We start from the raw sequence: 24,522 nt of genomic DNA, 5'->3' as shown, positions 1-24,522 counted from the left end.
AGCACTAACTGCTTAGGAACCTAATTTATATCTTGACTGTAACAGATGATAACATTTTCCCAGTCTGTTATTAAGTATCACAGTTGCTTCTCCTAGATGTTCTATTTGTTTGCTATGCCTTAAAGCAGTGCTGCTGCAAAGTCTAGAACAGCCATAATGGAGTCATTTAGTCATCCACAAACCTGTGACCACTCAGCAAACCAAGAAACAAAACTGAGAACCCCTTCCAGACACGCTATCCAAATTTAACTGCCAGAAGCACTTGTATTTTGGGGATGTTAGACCAAGATGCCTGCCTGGGCTCAGGAGAGGAATCTGTGCTCAGATGTCATTCGCTCAGCTCAGGAGCATGGCCCTCAAAACACCACGCCAAGGAGCCAGCCTTTCCCCCTCTCAGCTCCCACTAGCTTGTTTCTAAAAAGCCTGGCAGCTACAGGATTCCTCCCTTATTTACATTAAATAATGCAAACACATTTCCCCACAGACACAAACTGCTGCCATCCTAAGCAGATCGTCTCAGCTATTTTTACCCCGAACTCTGCATTTGTTCTTACCCCTGAGATAGACACACTTGAATGTTGTAACACGGCAAGGGAGGCTCATCCGAAAATTCAAATTCAAACACGTCGCTAAAGCCATCTTCATCTTCGTCACCTGGGCCAGGAGGATTTGCCAAGATGTCAAACCCAGATTCATCTTTCGGATCTAAGTAAAATTGAATAAAGGTGCCGAGTCAGCATGGAAGAGAGCATCGCAGGCCTTGCTTTTCCCTCACAATAACGTGATCTGTAAGTAAAATCAGCCTGCTTCCTTCCCAGCTTCCTCCACCACCAAACCAAACCAGCCTCCCATCCCCACGTGCCGCCTGTTTTGAAAGTCTCCTCATACAAAGAAATAAAGGGTAACATTTGCTCACCGCACACAGAGCTGCCATAGAAATCCCAGCACAAACCAGGGTCATCAACACTTCGACCTTGCAGGTCAGTTAAATACTCTGGAGAGGGGAAAAAAAAACAACCACAAAAACATACTGATGAGAACAAAAAGCTGGCAAGTGTGTCACAGAGTCTCGTAGCCTGCATCCTCCATACCTTCCATCAAAAACTCCATGTACATGTGCTACAAACAACAGCATGCACACACCACTCCCACAAATATTCCTGGAATTCACTTTTCTCCTCCATCCTTCCTTCCATCACATCAAATAATCATCCAAATCTCTAACAAGGGCAGACCCAACTTTAGGCTTCAGAAACTAAGAGCAGCATTTTCATTTTTGCGATGGGATGTACCACATTTCTTAGCCTATGCACTTATTCTGTGACACCAGATTTGGGGTGAAACAGTGACCCTCCCACCCATGCATCACATGTGTGTGTGCCATCCCCACCCCAAAAAACCCAAAACACTCAAAAAAACCATGAAACACAAACAAAAACCACCAAAATGACCAACTACAACTAATAGAAAAAGGTTCCACATCCAAAAGATGCTAATTGCTTTCTGCACACATCCTGGGCTGCATCAAAAGAAGTGCAGCCAGCAGGGTGAGGGAGGTGATTCTCCCCCTCTACTCCACTGAGACCCCACCTGGAGTACTGTGTCCAGTTCTGGAGCCACCATTACAAAAAGGATCTGGGCATACTGGAACATGTCCAGAGAAGGGCCATGAGGATGACTAGAGGGCTGAAGCACCTCTCCTATGGAGACAGACTGAGAGAGTTGGGGTGATTCAGTCTGGAGAAGAGAAGGCTCCGAGGAGACCTTATTGTGGCCTTCCAGTATCTGAAGGGGGCCTACAGGAAAGCTGGTGAGGGACTTTTTAGGACGAGGGGGAATGGAGAAAAACTGGAAGTGGGCAGATTCAGATTGGATGCTAGGAAGAAGTTCTTCAGCATAAGGGTGGTGAGACATTGGAACAGGATTTCCAGGGAGGTGTTAGAAGTCCCATCCGTGAAGAGTCTTTAAGGCCAGGCTGGATGTGGCTCTGAGCAACCTGATCCAGTCTGAGGAGTCCCTCTCTATGGCAGGGGGATTGGAACTAGATGATCCTTGAGGTCCCTTCCAACCCTGACAATTGTGTGGTTCTATGATCTGGGAGATTTGCTAGTTGAACTCATGAAAAGATACTGAGATCAAGATGCCAAGAAGTCCAAGAGACTGGAACTTCACTGCAGTCCTGATAAACCTGTGCACTTTCTACACTGTGCCATTTAAACAGGTAAGTGGAGGAGTTTTTCAACTCACTCACTGTGAACACTGCAAACATTTTGAGAGGCAAGTTACTGGACAATGCAAGGGTCTTTATCTAAAACTAACAGGGAAAAAAAAAAAACTACAATTGTGTTAAAACATGGACATGTTTCAAGCCAAGAGTCTTTAACAGTAGTTTTACAGCATTTCAGACATAAAATGAGGCAGAACTTGCAAAGAGACATGTACTAGAATGATAAAAACCAAGACCATGGAAAAACATGACTCTGTTTAACAAACAGCTATTTGATTTGGCAAGTTTCTTATTTTCATTTCAAGCAGAAAACTGAAGGCATCGGAGCAGCCTGCTGTCCTCCTACCTACCTATCAAATCTGATAGCTGCATAATCCTCATGGCTTATTAAGAGTTTCAATTAGAAGGAGCTCCCATGCATGGCTATGCTTCCCACCTGCAGCCAAGGGGGTTTTGAAGGCAGAGAGGGAGCTACTGCAGCCTACCTTGGCACGGAGTCCCCCCCTCCAGGCAGCAGAGACTTTGGGGGGCCAGGGAGCTCCCTCCCATTTGCCACCATCAGCAAAGCCACACACAGCATGGCCACGCACCTGTAAGGAAGGTCTCCATGAGCTCACTGTGAGTCATCTTCACAATGGTCCTCCCAGAGTAGGTCGCGAGTGTTGGATCAGCACCGTAAGACAGTAACAGGCGGACAATTTCCAAGTGATCGTTTTCGACCGCATCGTGGATTGGTCTAGGGGGTGGGGAAGGGCAATAAAAAAGATTTATGGTGTTACATTTTGACTCAACAGTATTATGCAAATGTGTTTGTTAAGAACCTTCTGACTTCAGATCGAAGTTATTTATAGCAAATAACACTATTAATAGCCATGCCAATCATTTTATTGTCAGTTTTAGTTGCACATCATCCCCTCTCCTCTTGTCTTTTCACAGTCAGACTGCTTGGGGCAAATATCTCTGTTACATCTATTCACTGCCACACACACTTCGAGGGCAAGCAAAGTAATTATGCCCCTCTAACAGAAAGCAGGAGTTTGCACGAAGCCTCACAAACATCATTTTGCTCCCAGTCTCTCTCCACCGTTCCAAATCTCTGCCTATTTAACAGCATGTTGTGGAAGCAGGGCTCATTCAGCCTGCTCCTGGGCAAGCACAAAAATCAGTTACCCAAAGCTCCTAAATTATGGACATAGAACTAAGTTATGACAATTTTCTGGGAATTAAACTTCCACACTTCATCCTCTTTAAATAGCACTTGCAAATACATCTGCAGCACAATTCCATCTTTCTACTTGGAGAACAGAAAAACAGGAGGATTTTTTTTCCATTGTAGTCCACCCAGAAGTTAAGGCATTTTTACATGGCATGAGCAATCCATACAAGCTCAGACATAGATTCTGTGAGCCTGCTGAAGGATTATTCATTAATACACACACCTGCAATTCCAGGTTTAGAATTCCTTATCACTAATTATAAACCACATTAACTTTTGCCTTTTAGAATTGATTACACGTAACAAGGAGTTGTCTGGAAGCAGAACATGTTACTCTTCAGACTAATGAAGATGTGTTAAAATCCCATCTTTTCCTTAGACCACGATGAGAGGATGAACCGCAGGCAATCGTGGCAGTTCAGCTCGATTCTACACACCTCCTCCTCTAGCCCATCAACACTACTGCCCCACAACGAGGCGTTCAAGCTCTCAAATGGATTCAAAGGAAAGGTATGGAAGGACTTCAACTAGCATCATGTACTGCCTTCCTGGAAAGCTTTCAGAATGTTTTAAGAAATCACCTGGGATCACAGAATCAGAGAAACATTCAGGTAAGAAAAGACCCTCAGGATCAGAAAGTCCCAACCAATAACCCTACTCTGCAAGGTTTACCCTAAACCCTATCCTCGAGCATCACAACCAAACGACTTTTAAACACATGCAGGGTTGGTGACTCAAGCACCTCCCTGGGCAGCCCATTCCAATGTCTGAGCACTCTTTCTGTGGAATTTTTTTTCACAGTATCTAGTCTAAACCTACCCAGTCGCAGCTTGAGGTCATTCCCTCTTGTTCTATCACTATTTACCTGTGAGAAGAGACCAGCACAAACTCCTAAACTCCTTCTATCAATCTGTCAAGCAATGCTCAACTATCAAACCACATCTGAAACTCCCTCTCCAAGAAGGCCACAACCCACCACTACTTCTGCCACACACAGCAACATCCCAACTACACCCCTACCACTTTGGTAGGGACTGACACCCGTGTGAGCTGAAGGCAAAGGAAGGGTAGATCAAACCAGTCAGAATAGGAAGGCATACTGCCACTGGACTCCAATTCTTCCCAAGGAGAAGTCTGGTCCGTGTATGTGTACTCCAAGTACTTTCCATCAGGTGACAGCTTAGGGTGATTAACATCTGTCACAGATGAAGCACTCTCACTTGCCCCCATCTTGCTGGAAAGCTGCATGCAGCATTGGTTTTGGATTGTGCACACTATATTGACTCGAGGAGGTGCACTTGGGAGAATTTGCAGCTCACTTGCTACAGAGAGAGGACTTACTCTATGTGCCTCCTGCACATCCCAGGCCACCTCAAGCTACTGAGCAGAGTCTCTAGTCCAGCTTGTGTCACATCTCAGACTCACAGCAGGTACATACCTTTCAAAGCCCAATGTGCCACTCCTTGAAAAGTCACTTTCAAATTTTAAGATCAGAGTGGTCCATGAGGGTCCTTTGCAAAGCATCAAGATACCCCTTCTCAATTCCTCAGAGCGTTCTCTAATGTAACACTGAAACCACCTGATGTCCTTGAGACAGAACAGACAGTGCTGGAGAAGCCAGCACACCCAGGGTCCCCCCACAAGCTTCAGCCTCCCACTTCCACCTACTGACTCAGTTACTCTGCACAGGGACTGCCACAGCACTGCCTGCTTAAGCAGCACCTGGCACATCCTGGTGTGTGCAGAACAAGCCAGGTGATAGGGCAGCAAGAGGTAACAAATAATAGGGATGTTGACACCGAGGCTGAAGGCGTATCGGGTGTTTCTGGCTGTCAGCAAGCATCTGAGGCCTGAGATGTCGGGTCATGACACTTTGAGCATCTCCAGCAGGAAAGGTCAGCCTCACTGCAAACCCTCCTGTCCCCCACTGGGCGAAAAGCATCCCTGGCTGAAAGTCTGGCAACAGGCACAGGGAACAAATGAGAGTTACAGCTGCCGCTAAATGCTGGGCATGCTTTTTCTCCCTCACTCTCCCACTTTACTGGAGTCTTTAATTTTGAACTGGTTTTCATTTTATTTCAGAATTAGGACTTTTGGTTTGGGGAGGGTGGTGAGGTGGAGAATGTTGTGGGCTTACTGGTTTGTGGGTTTTCTTGCATTCTTTTTCTTAAACTGACTTACCTAAGTGGCTTTTGAAGCAGTAATGAATTCAAGATGATCCCTGAACTTATTAAAAACAGCATCTAAATCACTGCCCAGTGTTTCAATCGATTTAACAACACCCAGATGAGTTTATTAAAGGGCACCTGGGCATTCCCCAGGAAGGAAAAATAATCACAATGCGTGGGCTGTAACCCTGGGATGGGAATCTCTCTCACTTTCTGTGGATCACTCAGCACGGCACAGTGGCGCAGACAAGTGCAGAGACAGCAGAGCAGGCAGCAAGGCAGACAGACCTGTCCTTGCCTCCTGCCAGAGCACAAGGAGGCTGCCACAGACATAAGGAGGGATTTAGAAAAGCAAGGAGAAGGAAAGGCCCAATAAATCTGCACAGAAGGAGGAAGAACAATGGGAAGGGGAGGGGGAAGGGGAAGGGGAAGGGGAAGGGGAAGGGGAAGGGGAAGGGGAAGGGGAAGGGAAACGAAACACTGGCAGGGAGAGGGTGAAGAAAATGAGATTCCCCACAGATAAGGCAGCAGAAAGAAGGCAGTAACAGAGCACTGACAAGACTCCTCTACTGGTCAGTACATCTTCTTGGCAAGCTCATGAGTAAAAATGTGTAAAGGCACAGCTACTTGTTTGCTTCTCCCACCAAAGCAAGCAGAGGAGGGAGCATTTTTCAGTATCGGCAGAGTTTAAACCATCCTCTTTCTAAGACACAAAAGTAACTACCAAAGTCAGCAACATTTTCAGATGTGAAGAAAAGGTCCCTGGGAGTCCTCTCCTGGGTTGCTCAACCCATATAGCCTTTTCTGCCCTGATTATCATGGAAATAAACACTCTCTATCCAGAACGGTACAGTTAACAGTAATACAGCTTGTTCCTAAAACAAACCCTTTCAAAGGCCCCAGAAGGATCTGGGGACATTTGAGAGCTGCAGTACTCTACGGGAGACACACATCTCAGCCCTCTCTTTGTGTGCTGTCGGATTCTTCCTACTATTTTTACCACTACTAGAGTTAGGAAAACATTTCACTGGGGGTTTATCATTCCACCACCAAAATTATAAACTATTCAGACCAGTCAGGGTTTGCTCTCAGCCTTTCAGGCACCATCAGAATTTTCCTTGCTGCAGAAAGAGGTCTCACAACTCACCGAGCAATACCGTACCTTAGTGTTTTATTTTTCCTTCCATCTACTCTATTACACAACCCTGCCCCACAGAAAAGGCAAGGCACAAGTTGCAGGAGGGCAGCTCCGCCGGCTGCCTCTTCTTTAACACAATTAGCTGCTGGAGGGCATCGCTCTGCCAAGCCCAGCTGAAAGGATGCAGGAAGAGAGCCATCTTGGCATGGTTCTCCCAGGGTAAAAAAATGAAAACAAATAAGGCTGAGCTCATCAGCTGCCAGCGAGAAGGATAAAGCAAAAGTGGCTGCGGAGAGGGGATCTAGAGAGCGAACTCTGAAGCAAGAGAGAGGCCTTGCTAACAGGCAGGAGATGCCTGTGATTCTGGCACGGGGCCGTGTTTTTAAAGTGGCACTGGTTCAGCTAGGGCATGCTGCAGAGCTAAGAGGAGCTGAACAAGAAAATAAGGCTGAATACAACGGCAACCATCCTCACTAATGCCAGGCACTGGTTGTGGAAGCCCCTTGTAGAGCTGCTGAACTTACCGAGGTCCTGTCAGGGAAGAAAAGCTCTCATCTCTTAAGCACCGTCTATTATTATTTATAGGTAAGACGATTAAGAGCCCTTAGTGACTGTGGCACCTCTGAGACAGGTCTTAAAGATCTCACCAGTTCTACAATAATCTTTGATTAGCCACTAATTCAGCGGCAGAGTACTTGTGTATTCAAAGTCTGCAGGCTTGCATTTGGGGAGCCACCATCAGGAGGGAATTTAAAGGGAAATAACCACAGCAAGCCGCCGCACGCAGCCCAGCAAGATGTGCTGTGAGCAGGGAAAACAGAGGGGCATCGTGGGCTGTTGGCAGCAGTAGGTGTAGAGGCAGAACCCCAGCGCTGAGTTGAGGGTGAGGGGAAGGACTGCATCGTATCTACATCCCCTCAAATTTAGTCTCTTCTTTGCCCCACCACTACAGTCACTTAGCTTGCTTTTGGCTTCTGCAAGATTTCTGATAGCATCAGGAACCAGGGGCTGAAAGCCTACTCCATCTACTTAACTCACAACAGACTGGCTGCATAGGTACATAAAAGGCTACACCAAAGTTAAGATGCTCAGGTCTTTGCTTCCTTTCCAAAACTTAAATACGTGCATACAAAACCACCACACTGATGAGAGCACCTGCAGCACTGCACACAGGACTGAGACACACAAACTTACTCAGCTCTCCTACGTCATCCACGTGGATATGGATGTTTTGTTCAAACTGAAGCTATACCCTTCACTCGCCACAACTTTTCAGGGCGTTCTCCAAAACACTGACCACAGAGGCAGCAAGGAACAAGTAACACCAGATTCAGGCCAACTGGGATCCAAGGGACGCCTCAGGCTGCCCGCCCCACTAACAATCTCCTTCAAACAGATTTACATTTTACTGGCTGAACAGAACTAAATAGATCACAGAACGTTAGGAGATGGAAGGGACCTCGAAAGATCATCTAGTCCACCCCCGCTGCCAGAGCAGGATCACCTATACCAGATCGCACAGGCGATCTGCTGTTACTCTCTGGAGAATTGAGAACTTCCATCATGACCAAAAATAATTTTGCCTAGAGAATTCGTGAGGTGGCAGAGGAGGTAGTAAGTGTAGTTAAAAAACTGGGTAGGGGTAAAAAGTCTTTGGTGGTGGGTTTAGTCAGGGGTTTTAGGCTTTACGATTTTAGTATCTTTTCAAGGTCAGGTGAACAGCTTCAGGAATATGAATTAAAAAAAAAAAAGCAGTTGACAAAGACTTCACTTTCTTTCCTCCAAAGAGTTAAAGGAGAAAAAACTTTTTGAGGCTTCATAGGATTTGTCTTATGTCATGGTTTACTTTACAGAGATAGCTAAGTCTGGCCCTACCAAAATGCAGTAGGCAACACTGACGCTCTCTGTCCTGCCCAGCTCAGGACAGCTAGATCCGTGTAATAGATGCATTTTGGATTCACACCTGTCTGTTGGGCAGCTCTTCAAACAAAACAAAGAAGTCTGTCTTCAGAAAAAAGAGGGAACTGCAAGCCGAGTTCTGACATTGGTCTGTGATCAGATCACTATGATGTTTAATTTCTAAAATGCATTTCCCCCATAACAACTTTTCAGGGTACAGAAGGCAAGTTTCTTTCTTGAAAATCAGTTCTGTCTGTGAAGCAAAATCAATGGTAGATGCTGAACTGGCAAGTGATTAAGACTAGTCAGAAACTTCCTGAGATTAATTTTCTATATAGGTTATTCCAGCAAGTGAGGCAAAAATGATTTAGGCTTCTTTTTATGACAACTAGCCGTTGTTGCATAGGTCACTTATTAAGGGTGGAGACAGCAGAAAATGAGAGGCTCTTTATCAGCCTAAATAACTGAGAGCTCTTAAAAAGGAGTGAGGAGGTGAAGAAGGAATCCAACAATCCAGTCAGAACTTCAATGTTTCTCCAAAAACATCTCTTTTGGGCCGTGATGGGCTGGTAACAACTGATCATCACGAACTCCTAATGGACCATCCTAACCGGCCCTCTAGAGACTTTTGTTTTCCTGACTCCTCCCTTCCCAAGCTAATAAATAAAGATCTTAAAAAACAAAAGAGTCAGACTCTTCGTTATGCTAATTTTACCTCCCAGGCTATTCGGATGGTGATAGTAAATGTGATAAACTATTTAAGATAGCAAGCTGCGGGAGTTTCACAGAATACAAAGCAACCTGCGCCCAAAATGCATGGATGGGATAACGTTCTGCATATGCTGAAGACATGTTAACACAAGGTCAGTCCCGCAGAGGTGGTCGGAGAAATACTTCAGGAGATGTACAATAAGCTTAAAAAGGTGTGGAGCTGCATTTCTATCTCCACAAAACGAAAAAGAAAAGTTCATTTATCTATTCACTGAGCACAGGAACTAAGCACCCCTACTATCCTATTAAGGAAACTAAACTAGGCTAATTCAAGAAAGAAAAAAAAAACCCCAAAACTTCAAAACCATCAAATGAGCAGATCGAATTAGCAGTTCAGAAAAAAAAACCAACATTTTTATATAGCACATATAGGACTTGCACACCCAATCCCCACAAAAGCCTGAAGTGCTCTTAAAAGTAACCCTGCTAACAAGGCAAAGCTCGCTCTTTTGGCACAACTCAAAGGACCTGGAGCATACACAAGCAGGGCTGCAGCTCAAGTATCGCTCTTCATTGCCCTGCAACTGGCAATTTCACAAACTCTTAACGAAAAAAAAAAAAAGCACAACTTATTAAGATTCCCAGAGGGAAAAAAAATGACACTGAACGCCAGTCACAACAAAGGCACGACCCCACCGCTCCATTAACCAGAGAGCAGAGGAGCTCACCAGGTCCCACACAATCTTGGCCCAAGGACTAGCAATAGGAACAACGCGGTAAAGGGAGACCTTGGCAGCATTACCTGCTTTGGGGGTTTCGTGCAGGATGGGGAGGGGGGACAAGAGGAGGATAAAGAAAAGGCATAAACAGAAAGGGAAGGCACACTTCCTCACACCATCATGGTCAGAGAAACCACTGCCCGGTGGTGGTGACCAGGCCAGGGTGCTGCTAACCTGGTTCCGTCCTGAGCACTGCAGTTGACGTCAGCCCCGTACTCGAGGAGATGCCGCACGATGCTCAGCCAGCCTCTGGCACAGGCCTCATGCAGGGCACAGTAACCCGCATTGTCACGATGATTCACATCACACACCTTGTTTTCCAAACAATACAGAACCACTTCCTGGAAATAAGAGGAAAAACAGATACATCCAGTTATTTCTCGCTGCAAAGATGCACAGATTTTTCTTCTTTAAGGAGAAGGCAGCAGGGGGGAGGGCAAAACACAAACTGCCTAAAATATGCCTGAGGTATCCTTCTTTTAGACAGGTCAGCCAGAAGGAAAAGAGGGAGCTGTCAAAAGCCGTATTTATTCGGGAGACACAGCAGAGACCACAACTTCCCACAAAGCAGACTAGCTTGTGTGAAGCATCATACCCCACAAGGACCTGCCCGCAGCCCCCAGTGCAAATTCCACAGACAAAGCTGGTGGCTTTACACTTCTCAAAACTTCCACACGTAAAGCTAGCTAGGAAGGTTTTTACTCTTACCTTTGCATTTGTAGCAGAAAATTCTGCAAGCACAACAGCAGCACAGCCCACGTCAGTTTGATTTCAAAAAGAAAAGCGCATGACCCCAAACAAAACACATTTAAGACACACAAAGGACAGTATGCTACTGGCAAACAAACAAACAAAAAAGCCCAGCTCTATCAAGATTGGGGAAATCCCCATTTTCACCCATCCTGCTTTTCCAGCCTGTGGAACTAAAGCCGGGCAGGCACCAGGTTCCAGCACCGAGCCGTGGGAAGCCATGTGAATTTAACAGAGTTCATCTTACAGTCAAATACGCCACGGCCGAGAGCCTAAGCCAGACTCAGCTCTGCGCTGCCGTGCGGCCCTGCAACAGTGACTACTCCATCACTTAACCAAAAAGCCAGGCTGGCATGAGTCTTCCTCCATCTGTGTCAGGTGCAAAAGGGAAAACACACATTTCTGAGTGATGCTGCATGTGTAAATAGCCTCCCATATTCCCAGATTAAGTGGCAAGCCATTCATTTTGCATTTGCTTCTCTCCAAGGCTGAGTGACACCCGTGCAAAGTCAGACACAGGGTGGAGGGGACAAGTGTTTTGCCCACATAAAACAACTGCTGGGATGTGATGCATTTATTCTTCTTGTTTCAAAATCTACTGGAAAGCCCGCAATAATCTGTGCTCTGGGTATACCTGACCCGAGAGCTGGTATCCAGGATACAGCATGAAGCTGCTCTTTTAGCAGGTCCTCACTAGCCAGTCTAAAGAGGGGAGTTAATGAGGTTCCGGCACCAGGGCATCCCCTCGCCTGCCACTGGAATGGTGCAGTCCACCACCTACACCTGATGCACCCACCAGTTTAACCTGGGATCTCCACAAACCCACCTCTCACCAAACAGGGGCTCTTAATTCCTGATAATCAGTGCAAAAAACAAAAATCAGTCTAGAATGGATGCTCTTTACTTCGCAACTTGCTAAAGCCTGTAAGAAAGGGCTGTGCAAAATTATACCCTAAAGGTATGAATTTTCCTTCAAAACCAGACCACCCTGCCAGGCAAATTAGCAGATGGATATAGGTAGAAGAAGCAGCTGCCATATTCGGCTCCACTTTTAGCATGCAGTTACCACTTAAAATAGAGTCTGCAACTCGAAATAAAAGACCTTTCATCTATTTTTGTAAAGAGGAAAGGCTTGTCCTAGGGTGGGATACCTACTGCTGGACGAAAAGGCTAATTTTGTGGGGACATTCTGTGTTAAGAGGATATAAGAAGAATGTCATTACCCACAAAATGTAACCATAAAGACCATAAAACTCTACATTGTTAATTAATTAAATGCCTCGTTAACTTTTTTTAAAACATGATTTATTCAATTTACCAAAAAAAAAATAAATTAAAAGTCAACTACTGCTGCCAAATACAGGAACATGTGGTGCCACAAACATGCTTTTGGCTTCCTAAGCGTCTCTCACGAGTGAGAGAGAAAGGCTGTGAAAGTGCCATGAGGCAGTCTGAAGCCTGTTCAGGTGCAATCTGAAAGTCACTCGCAGCTAATCCAAAGAGCCAGGCTAGCAGTCACCAGCCAAGGCGTGCTACCCTGCCGCCGCCTCTGCTGCCTGCTGTTCTTTAAGCCAGGCTGCGAACAGCGACGGTGAAAGGCGCACGCAGATCTGCACGCTCCGTCCTCATCTGCACAGCGGTGCCCTTTGCTCCGGTCTCGCCCACCCGTTCTCTGCAGGAGCTCCCGCTCCTTTGCCAGAAGAAGGGAGTCAGCATCCCTCTGCACACCTCCCATGTCCTGCGCATACACGCTGGCACCGAGAAGCTCTACTCCACTCTACTCAATCTCGAAGCACAGCCCTTGGGTGAGGCATTACAAGCTAAGCCATAACGCTTCCCGCAGCACCACGCCAAACCCCGGAAAGCGATGCTTGTTCCCAGGCAGGGTGCGGGAGTCCTACACGAACTGTGAAAGAGGAAGGCTAATGCTAGGAGCTTCTGAACCCGTGCCACCGAGGATCCAGGGCCAGATCCTGATGTGAGGTATCCAAACGGCAAACTCCCCTCCCCTCCCTGAATAAGCCCTGTCCTCATGAGTGTTTAAACCCTCTGAAAAGGAACACCTTTCCCCTATCCTTATCATACACCACACTTTCCTCTAATTTCACTGCCTTCACAGGCAAGATTTAACCCTAAATTCCCAGAAAACTTTCCAAGTGCAGGCACACGCCAAAAAAGGAGCAAGCAGCACAGACTGTTTGTGTTTCCTCTCCCATCAAACTCACTACACAAGTCTTTTGTGCCTTTTTTTCCCAGAAAAGAAGACTTTATGCTCCCTGTAATTCCCCCCTCACAAAAAAGGCAATTACAGTTTTAAGACTACTATTATCTCAAGTAATTTGTTTCAAGTGCAGAAAACAGATTTGAGAGTGTCCACACACCGCCATGGACTGCTAACACCCGGATGGAAGCAAAGCCTTATGCAGAAGCCTAGGGAAGAAAAGGAAAAGCTCCCTACCAACTCCAGCATCCAGTTATCTCAGCACGGCCGCAGGGCATCCCTGCTGCAAAGGCAGGCAGGCAGGCTGCCAAGGGCAGGCAGGAGCTTAACCGGTCTCTCTGTCCATACAACATCCCTGCTGCCTCCAGGGCTCGGTGGTGCCTCACAGTGCCAGCCACTTCCAGCTCAGAGACCTGCATCAGCACTCAGTGTCCCTTTGCCAGCTGTGACCCTGGTGATGCAAACTCATCTACCGCCCCTGTCACCAAGCTGGCGAGAAGCCACAGGGATGCCTACTGCCCCCTCAGCAGCTGTGAGAAGCCCTCATACGCCCATGAGCATCCAGCACTCCCACTTAGGCACCAGGCCCAGTCATTGCGCTGCAGCCACCAAAGCCTGCTGCCCTGCTAATGGAGACGACAGAAAGCAGATGCGTGCAGCTGCCACAGGTCACAGACCAGCAAATTACCTCGACCTATCAACATTTTTTTCTTTTCTTTCTTTTTTTTTTTTTTTTAAGGCAGCAATTTATAACTTCTTGACCATTCTACTTTTTCTGGAGACAGAGGAAGTTCATCTTTTTACTAACCGCAGTAGTTTGGTCACTAGCAAGAAAAACATCACAGCTAGAAAGCTTCCACAGCTCACCACAGACCAAATGAGCCCCAACAGTGCGGTGCAGCCACCCACCACTCCATGCCATGAAAAGACATGGACGATGCCAAATCCTGATGGCAGCTGAGGTGCACAGACCAGGCTCTCACCCCTGCCCTGCTCAGCTCTCCTGTATCATACTCCACTGATGAGAGGACTCTCTGCTGCGCTGTCAACATTGGCCACATGATCAAGTCAAATTACTGGAATATTTAAACCTATTTTTAAAATGGTGATCATCGGACCTTTCAGGAGAATTCAAATCAGAAAATCAAAATCTCCAACCAGCTGATGACAGGAAGGCATGGTGAACTCACAGGGTTGCCCTGGGACCCCCTTCTTAGTGAACTTGGGCATTTACATCTTTCTGCATCCAGCCTGCAAACGACCAATGCTGCAGAGAGCTCCTGTCACCAGCAATGCAAACAAGAGAGTCCTTGGCCCTTGCCATGCAAGACCTCAGCCCATCCCTAAGTCTTTGAACTACTCCCAGCACTCAGCAGAGCATACAGGCACAGAAACCAAAGTGACCAAGTGTAACATCTTGACACAGCACAGGAAGAATACACTGATCGCTTGGAGCACATGCTATAACATCTTTTGATTTTGGATCCATAGGAAATGTCAGATCCACAGGAAATTAAATTATTTACATTGCAGAGATTACCGTAGCAACACTGTAATAACCACTTCTCCTCCTAGCCAGAGCTGAAGTACCATGGGTTAGAAGAAGCCTTTGTCTAGGGTAAACAAAACCTTTCCAAAAACCCTGCCTTCCAGACCTGGAGATGGTCTCTCTTCACACAAACCGCTCCAGCTATACAAAGGGCATTTCAAGGTTTCAGCAAATTCCTGAGGCAGGCCAAGCCCCGCCTGGGCCTGGGCCGATGCCGTCTTTCAGCATGAGGCTCAAGCCCAGCTTTGATGCCCATGCAGTCCCCTGACCACCAAGGCAAACCCTGCAGCTGCACTGAAAGCAGCAATTGCTCTCTGCAATGAAACACCTCTTGGCAAGATCCGAAGTTGAGCAACAACGCTCATACCTACATGCCCATATTCCCCCCAATAAAAAGCATGCTTCAAAACAGCAGAGCTAGGGGATTCATCAGGTTCTGATTTTTGTAGCAACAGGGGGGCCATTTCATTAGACAACATTGTTCCAGCTACGCCAAGTAGCTCCAGACTCCGAGCAGAAAAGCTTGCAGAGTGCTCCTATGATGCATGTGATCACGCAAGAGGACACTCCAAGCGCTACATCCTGTGTCACATACCAGATACTCCTTGGAGAAAACAACAAATAAAACCCTTCTCCCTAAACTGCATGCTGTTTGCAAATGACAAAAGCAAAAATGGTGCAGCTCATTAAAGATCACCATAAAGAATAAAGGGAAGAAAAAAAAAGGGGGAAAAGAAGACAGAAGACATCCATTCTGTTTGCAGATGGCTTATATTTAAACGGAAGCAAGGGTTACCAATAAAACTTTACCCTCTGCTCATTCACACAGGATGCTGTGTGCTCTGCATCCTCGCCAGCCATCCCAGCAGCGGTGGGGATCAACTCCTGCAGTGACCTGCCCCCCAGCCCTCGCGTGCTAGGGAAGGGAATGCAGCAGGGGAGGGTGGGCCTGAAAACTCCAACCACCGCTGTTTGCCAAGCTGTTGCTTTGCAAGATTTCCATCTATAAGGCTGGGAAAAGGCGTTTAAATTTGGAAATTAAAGAAACCACCAAACCTAATCACCACAGAGGGTGTGGAGGGGCTCTTACCTCATAGCCCAGGCGTGCTGCCCGCTGCAGTAGCGTTTCCCCAGCGTTCTTATTGACGATAAGCCTCCGCGCTTCAGGCGGCATGGGCCGGCTCGGGGTGGTCTCCTGGGGGGGGCTTGTGATCGGCAGCTGCGTGAGCTGTGAGACGGGTAGCAATGAGGGAGTCTGCTGCAGGCGATCGTATGGCTGCTTCTGCTGCTCGTACGACTTGGCTGGTGAGGAGTCGCAATCCGAAAGAGGCTCTGGCCGTTTCCTGACTTTCCTCGTTACCGTGACCTGTCAAAACCATTATTGTGGGGTTTTTTAATCCTCGTTTTCAAAAACCAGCGACAGGATTGCATTTTCCCAGCAAGGAATTACACTTTTCTACTGGTATTTGATTTTTAAGAAAGACCTGCTACAGCTTTTGAACGCCATGATGCCTCGCCCCCTGCAACAGTGCCTTTAACTTGGGTTAAGAAAAGCCAATATACAATGTATACAGCATCCACAATTGACTGTGAATGCAACCCCCGCTGCCCTGCGAGCATGACAGCCCGTTAGTTTTTAAGCAGGCTAGCTCTGCCTTCTGAGAGGCTGGTGGACAATTAAGTCTAAATAAAGATACCTTATCTTCAGCATTTTCGATATCTGTGGTGTCATCCCCTGTCAGAGATGACCTCCTTCTCCTCTCCTGCAGTGCCAAGTGTTTTGTTTTACACTGACGTTTCCCTGATGGCTTCTCACACTCGCTGTATTTCTGCAGCAGAGATGCATGTTGGAAATCCTCCTCTTCATCTGTGTACAGCCCATCTGTCTTCCGGCTTTCTTTAATTTTCTGCTGTTTGGCAGCCAACCTTGAGGCTGGAGTACAGCTTGGCTGAGCCTGCCTTTTGCTGTTTGCATTGGTGGATGAAAGGCTCTTCATGTGCGGAGACACTGGGAATACAGGCAAGCCTAAATGGGAAGGAAAGGCATTACACGTTGCATGGTGTGTTACAACACACTGCTAGCACTTAATACGAGCTTCTCAGCCGCTTAAGAACTCTACCCATTACATTTTCAAGTCATTAATATTTTAAGCATTCCACACTGAAATTGTAAATAGCATCTTCCTAGTTAACGTTACATTAAGTTATAATGCTTTGATAAACATCACTAAATTAAATACCCTGGTACCAGGTGCCAGGGCACCATGAAGGCTGTACCATGCCGTGCTGTGACATGCTAGCTTGTTGCTATCATAGTCTGGCCACTCCAGGCCGAGCGGAAAGTCACCGCTGCATTGCCCTGCTGGGTGAAAAAGCTCCACCGCCTTACCTGGAACTGCTACATCTGAATGGGAACCAACTCCTCCAGCAGCCTAGGCCCAGCCAGGCTTGTCTGCCTTTGGCTAAGGATGGGCACAGGGCAGATGCATTGATGGCGGGAGAGGAGGAGAAAGCAAGAGAGGCAAAAAGCATGGATGAACTCTTGATGTGACAGCACAAGGGGTAATACTGCCTTAAGACGGCAACAGAACAAGGACATCTCCTTGGCAGCGTTTTTACTTCAAATACAGACCAAGAGAAGAAAGGCTATTCAAGGAGTCATCCCTACAGAGGCCCTATGCAAACTCTCTATCAAAAAGCAGGAAAAGCTATCAGCTATGCCTTCTCAGAGACTCCATCCAGATGTGAGTCCTTCCATGAGACCAGAAAGCCCTGGAACACTAGGGAACTAAGGCCAGTGCTCTGCCACTCGTGGCAGGGACTAGCAAGGCTGGGTTTACTCTAACAACCTGGATCCCACATGCTAAAAGCATGGTTACTTTTTTTCCCCTCTGCAAAGCAGAAGCAGGTTTGAAACAAAACAAGGACAGAAAAGTTGACATTTTATAGTCTGAATTTCCCTTGGGAAGAGAATTGAGGTGACCTCAGAAACAACTCCTCTGCATAAAAATTAAAGGTTTGCTCAAAAGGAAAGGACATTTCAGCTGAACAATACCACAACACTGAAGGAAGGCACAGAAAACACCCTGAGCACTTGAAAAAAGCCCCTTTGCTCAGAGAAGTCTCAAAAGTGATGCTCCTTTCAGAACAAAAGCAGAAGCAAGTAAGGCTCAGAGCAGAGACCTTCATTTGAAAAGACTCAATCCAGAGCTAGTCTGTGAAAAAGAAAATAAAGTCTAGAATCCTCTTGGTGGGCACCTTCACACTTTTGTTTTCCTTTACACAGAACTGTGAAAGCAATTTGCAGCAGGCTTTCTAGTTTAAGGATGAAAACAGAAATTCCTCCATTCTTTGAAGCCAGTTTCTAGAAAAAGATGCATACTGCAGCTTGCCAAGCAGATGTCAGGGAATTTACAGGACACACTTTGTGCAGATTGTTCAGCAAAATATCCAGTGAAGGTTTTTAGCATGTGTGATCCTGAAGGAAGGTCCTAGTCACAGGCTGAGCCTACAGTTGCAAGGCTGCCTTTCCAACTCTGCAAACAGCATGAAGTAAGGAGCGCTTAATTCCCCTGGTCCAAACTAACCTAGTTGGAATAGCACATGAAAAGCCCAACTCCAACACAGAAGGACCATCACTATCTACTTGATCACTTACTAAAAAAATTGTGAGGATGGAAAGCAGCAGCACCAAGATCTGGTGAGTGCAAAGGGAAGTAAGAAACTGCTGCATGTAGAAAATGTTGAATGGAAAGAATTCACCGGTCTGAAGAAGAAGAAAAATACCGAAAGGATGGAGTTAAAAAACACAGGAAGAGAAGTCTGTCTCAAAGAACTGCAGTCTTTCTCATGCAGGGATGCTGAGGCATTAAATGCAAAGTTTAATCGTTACAAAAAAACACATAGTCCAGACTGCAAGCCCCACATAAACTCTGTACTCGACTTTGACCCTCCACAGTGGTGACAGCAGGCACCAGGCTAACTGGGCACTGTAGCCAAGAGATGAAAAGTAGCAGCATTATGCTCAGGAGCTTTGGGATCAGCAACACTGCAAGGGGCCGGTGCTATCCAAAGAAAGCCAAGCATCAGCCTGGGAAATGCAAGACACACGGACAGAAAAAATGCAATTGATTAATCCAGGAGTCCCATCCCATCTTTCTGACCATTACATACACGAAGGCAGAAGCAAAACAAGAGTGGGCAGGAATATCTCCAAATATCCACAAATAAATAAATACATAGAACAACTAAGCCAAAAACCCAGACCTCTGACTGATGTGGGTTGTGGCAAGTCTGACTCAGAGCAGAACCTGCTTCCCTTCACACGGGAGCAGGCTACAGAGAGGTCCACGCAGAACAGCAACTGCTGCCACATCACCCGAATGCCTGCTTGTTTAGCTCCCCTCCGACTGCTGCCTCCCCCCAGCTGCCAAGCCAGCGGCCACCACGCTGCCAGGAACCTGAGGTAGCTCCGAGGGACAGGCAGCAGCTTTGCCAGTGGGTGTGATCCCCCCAGCTCCTCTCCCTGGGGTTTGTGTGTATGCATTTTTCTTGTTTTCTCCTGGAGCCGGATGAGCGGCTGCAGCTCCCTGAGGGACTGTCAGAAAAGCTGGCGACTGCCCCACCGGCAGCACCGGCAGGCTACTGCTCAGCTGAGATCATGGCTCTTGCCTTAGCCACAGGTTCAGGCAAGCAGCATGATACCCTGGAGGTTGCAGGCATCCCCAGGTTTATGAACCTGCTGCACTCTAGACAGCCAGCACAGGCAGCGTCACCTGACAAGTGGGATGAGGCAGGGCCCTGAAATTATTTCAGGCAAGCCACATCCTGGCTTTTGTGGTTCACCCCCACAAGTTGGGCTGGAAGGAGATGACAGCTGGAAAAGCCACCAGGGGAACACTTCCAGACACTGCTTGAGTCACCCAGCCAGCAGGTACTGATCAGGACAGAAGGGTGACAACCCAATGCAGGACTCCTCCCACACTAAAATTCGGGGTTGAACACACTGGAGCGACAAGCCCAGAAGTCAGCACTCTCCATCTTCCTGGACATTTGCAGGCACAGGCAGCAAATGATCCTGATGTTACACTAAGGCTTCGCGGTCACAGGGGCAGACCTTGACACCATGTTACAGCCTTCTTCTTAGGATACCACCAGCTTCATAGGCAGTGCTTGGGCACTGGGAACAGCTGTTCCCAGCCCCAGAGTGAAAAAAAAAGCTGCAAGTGATGGGGTAGTGTTCACAATATCTGCTTGTTTAAGAAAAGCGTGAGGACTAGTCCCAGGCAAGCAACACAAGCTGGAAGCCTCCATCCCCATGCGGCTGTCACACAGAGGATGCTCTGTCACACAACAGCAAAAAATAGCCTTGTTCTAGTGAACTAAGAAAAGGAGACTCAAAGGTTTACACTTCAACAGGGCAAACTTCTGAATAACTTCCAATGCCTCTGCACAATGAATGGCAAAAAAAAATTTAGTGAAGTTTATGGTTTTATAACATCCTCCAAAACAAAGAGGGTTTTTTTTTCATAGTCATGGCACAACTAAATCTGAATGTCTCTGGGAAAGTTACACGAATTGGGGGCCACTTCCCTATCTTTCCTGCATTAGAGAAGCCTGTCACTGCTACAGGAGGCACTGCAGGGGAATGTTAGAGCATCCTTACATAACAGGGCTCCTTGTTAGTGACCCTCATTTGATCTCTACAAAGTATATCTTCCTGAAGTACAAAGGGGAACAGGTGATGGGCAGGGATGTTTGAGCCAATGCCATGCCCTCCAAGACAGCACATAAAGCAAAGGAGTAACTTTTCAAACTAGCTTTTGATCTCCTGTTCCACAAATCCCTTTAGAGAGCCTGACCCATTAATAAGCAAAGTCTGGGGCGGGGGGGGGGGGGTTGCATTTGGGGAAAAATGGGTGAGAAGCTTTAGGACAGAAGGGAAGCTTCCTATGACTGTTTCAGAGATGCTGCCCAGGAAAATTCTCACCAATTCAGGATGACCAGAACTCGGTCCCTTCCACGACATAGGACAGACTCGAGGAGCTACTCTTGTCATGCTTCTCTTTTTAAAGGGAATCTCAGCTAAACCACGTTAGGTCAGATGGAAAGTGAATATCCACCAGTTTGATGAAGCTGTCAGGTCTGTGAAGGAGGAAGGAGCCTAAATATCCAACCTGGAACTCCCTTTCCCAGAAACAATCTTTCCTCAAAAGAAGGTAGAGGGCTTGGTGGGGTAAGAGAAAGACAGCAAGGAAGAAAAAAGTATTTGCAACCTTTTGCCTATAAAGCCTAAAGAGTTAACAAGGGCTCCTCACTGTGCCCACAGGAGACCGAGTTCAGGTTCACAATGAGGTCCAGAGGATGTACAAAGGGGATCGGCCACGTGGACTGTGTGCTGACATTCCCCATCAGTCCTACCAAGCTACAGCAGTAAAAACTGCAGGGAAGGGGAAGAGCAGACAGAGCAGACAACGTGCCCAGAGGCTGAGGACAGCCAGGACAGGAGACTGAACTGTTTGTCCGAAAGAAAACTGGGCAGATTGCCTCCGTGAGCTCTCCCAGAATAAAGCACGGGCAGCAAAGGGGAAGAGGATGGGGAAAAAGAAAGAACTGGAAAGAGGAGAAAAGATACAGAAACAAGTCAATGAAATCTGATGTCCTTTGAGGAAGTGACTCTTTAGGAGAGTGCCACTGGGAAAATCTCTACCAAAAGGCCAAGGCAGGGGTGCCACAGGTGTTTACAGGGTATGCTCAGGATGAACCAGCAAGGCATCCTCTCTGGGAGAAGGATGAGTTTTGCTCTTGAGTATAAGCCCCGAGAAAGGCAGGGAAACCCAGTGGTGCCGAGGGTGCTGGAGGTGTTGTGTTCCCACATCGAGAGCTGCTAACTAAGCTGACGCTGTTTCAGAGGGTCACAGCCCCTCAAATCCTAATGTGGTTGAACACTCACACCAACTATCAGGCTGTCTGCTCCCTCCACCACCCAGAAGCATGCCCTTCAGCTATCCTCTAGAGATATAAATTTCATTTTCACATTATCTACGCAAGACAATTTAAAGCCAAAACACACACACACAAAAACAGTTACACACACATACACATATTTTCTTGTCTGCCAAATATCAGCTACAGTGCAATTCTTGCAGATGAAGTGTCAGTCCTTAAACAAATGGACATCTACATAAATATGTATTTATCTCTATATAAAATAAAAATAATAATCATCATCATAAAAAAAGCTCTTGACAGTTCCTTAACATTGGTGGCAGCATGCGTCACTGTAAATGCTAAAGCCAACTGGTTTCCCTAGTAGTCTCTGCATACCTTGTTCATTGTCACTTGTTTTGAGGGACTCTTCAGACCAACTTCTATTGCTTTTGGCCTCTGACCTTTTCTTGGTGTGCCTTTCTTCTGTGAAGTCTTTGACCTTTGCAGTGGCCTCTGGCTGAACAGCCTCAGCTAAATCTTTCCTGCTTTGCCGGCCCAACTTGCCGGACGGGGATCTCTCTGGTGACACCTGCTGCTCCCATAGTTCCCTAAGATGCTGCAGGTGACGCTGCTTTTTGGGATGGAGCCCTGTTAATTCAATGCACACCTTCAGGTTGGTCACCTCATTACAATTGGGCTCTTCTAAGTGGTTAGAGGAATTGTTTGTCATTTCCCTCTCAGGCCAGTCATCTAATGGAAAAATAACTAAAAATTAATCAAAAAGCCCCCTCAACTTAAAACAAAAGCTACATTTCACTTTCGGGGCATATAGTCTCAGCTTTACCACCACACTATGCATTTTAAAGGTTTGCTCATTAAGGGTTACATGCACTACAGTAACTTGCACTGCTGTGGCTACAGTGTCCAATGACTAGTGCTTTACCCTTATATACCACGTTTTATATATATACATATATATATATACACACACACATATATATATACATACATATATATACATATATATAATTTTAACTGAAATGACAGTGCTCACATTAGTAACTATCAAGTTCAAAAATGGAAACACATTAAGCCAAAGGGATGTTCCTTTCACAAGACATTCCTTGAGAGAGACCAAAGCAAAATGCTGTCTTACCTTTGGAGTTCTTTTTCTTTTTTGCTTTTGATACAAGTTCATCCTGCAGTTCATCCACAAAGTTTTCATTTTGGCTGCCATCATTTTGCACTCTCTCACCAGAATGTTTACGCTTCCTGTCCAGACGTGGACATGGATATTGGCCAATATCTTCTGTTGGATGATCTTCTGCTTTTTCATATATAGAATGTCTCTCTAAATAACATTTCTTATCTGAGAGATCTTTTTCCTCTGGAGTCTCAGGAAGGTGACCTTGGTTGTTTTCTGTACTAGGAAAGTTACCTAAAACAGTAAAAAAAAAAGAAACACCACAAGACCTAATAAATATAAAACAATTCATTGTGAGAAAGCTACGCTCACTGATCTCTTCTGTGTACACTATCTCCATCATGACTTACAGCTCACAAGACAAAAACAATTCTCCTCTGCTCAGCCTAAGGCAGCAGTTTCTCAATAGTTAAGTACACCACCCACCCCCCCCCAAATACATCACTTTGTGTAAATTAAAGAACTAGAATATTCACAATATCGTGGTCCATAGAAATAACACAACCCACCTTTTAAAGCCAAGAAGCAGCTTTAGATACGGAAAGCACAGACCCTTTTCAGAAGGCAACCTTGCCTCTTAAAACTGTGGTAATAATCCAAACTCCAATCCACAATGCCTTTGTTTTCAAAATCACCTTCTGTTGATAATAAAGTATCAGTCTTTCACTACTTCCTAATCCTTCCCTAACTTCTCTCATCCAGCTGCAAAGTCTGGCTGAAAAGCCTTTTCCCCTTCTTCTGGAATCTAACTGGGATACAGAGCACGCACACATAAACACGGCAATACCACTAAGAATAGCTGTGATATTTTGCAAAAAGCACTACTTGAATCCAAGGTTATAAAAAGGCTTCCTCACTCCAAGTAACCAGCCAGTCACTCTACATCACATGATCCTTGTCACCTCCTTTTTTAAGAAAGGCCTCTTTTTTCAGGGAGTACTTCAAGCAGCAGCATGCAAGTGAGCTCTGAAAAGCTTATTAGAAATTGCTCTGACAAGTTAGCCAAAAGCACACCTGTGTTGCCATGCTTCCCCTCTCCAACACTGTTTCCCCAAACTTAAGAGACTGTTTAAGCAGTTTTAAATGGATGCTTAACTTAAAATGACACTTAATAATTGTCATCTCTGGGTTTTTTTTCCCTTGGGTTTAACCAAACTAGAGCCAAGACACGGGCAGACACGCAATACAGACTGCAACATGGTTAATCAGCTTCCTATTTACAGTTCTGACAAACAGCTTGGTTTTCCCACGCGTTTCAGCCCTCCTGGCTGACCAACACTTTCTGCCTGTCTGCCACTGTTTGGCAAACCCTCTGTATGTTCCGTCCTATTTCCCCACAACTCACTGTCCATTTTCCTCTTTCTCCTCTTTGCCCTTCCTCTTTCTCCCACTTCCCCTCCTCCAAACACATCTACTTATTTCCTACTCTGATTCCTGACAGCTCCATTTCCCTTCTCTCCCCAGATCCTCCTCGTCCTTACTCAGCCTCCTCCCCCATACAGCCTGGCCATCAGCTCCTCTGCTGTTGCTCACTGCAAGGGCAGATGTTGCCCCCCTTCAGCCCCCTCTCCCCTCCGAGACTCACCATATCAGCATCCCAAGTTTCCCAACTTATCTTGAGAACACCTTCCTACAGCTCTGCCAACATCTTCTGGTTTTACAACCGCCCTTGAAATACCTGTTGTCAGCAAGGTAAAGCTGAGTAGCTAAAATAAAAAAATCTCTAACGA

The 24,522-nt window shown here is 46.4% G+C and overlaps 1 protein-coding gene across 7 annotated transcripts in view; it reads right to left on the bottom strand.

Moving 5' to 3' along the window:
- The window catches only part of BCOR (BCL6 corepressor), an 81,269-nt gene that overhangs the window by 1,846 nt on the left and 54,901 nt on the right, over positions 1-24,522 (bottom strand). For 5 of the 7 annotated variants that reach the window (XM_064151916.1, XM_064151913.1, XM_064151917.1 and 2 more), the window contains 8 exons: positions 22,745-23,026; positions 21,985-22,338; positions 16,356-16,684; positions 15,749-16,024; positions 10,313-10,479; positions 2,818-2,963; positions 917-994; positions 555-705 (listed from right to left, as the gene is read on the bottom strand). In XM_064151916.1, the coding sequence (XP_064007986.1) occupies positions 555-705; positions 917-994; positions 2,818-2,963; positions 10,313-10,479; positions 15,749-16,024; positions 16,356-16,684; positions 21,985-22,338; positions 22,745-23,026 (1,783 nt within the window). The remainder of the gene's footprint in view (positions 1-554; positions 706-916; positions 995-2,817; positions 2,964-10,312; positions 10,480-15,748; positions 16,025-16,355; positions 16,685-21,984; positions 22,339-22,744; positions 23,027-24,522) is intronic. The other 2 variants (XM_064151918.1, XM_064151919.1) reach the window with 2 other exon arrangements.

This window comes from Pogoniulus pusillus, chromosome 12 (assembly GCF_015220805.1).
Source record: "Pogoniulus pusillus isolate bPogPus1 chromosome 12, bPogPus1.pri, whole genome shotgun sequence".
Taxonomy (NCBI): domain Eukaryota; kingdom Metazoa; phylum Chordata; class Aves; order Piciformes; family Lybiidae; genus Pogoniulus; species Pogoniulus pusillus.
Note: the sequence above shows the minus strand (reverse complement) of the source record. Positions and strands in the feature narration are given on the sequence as shown.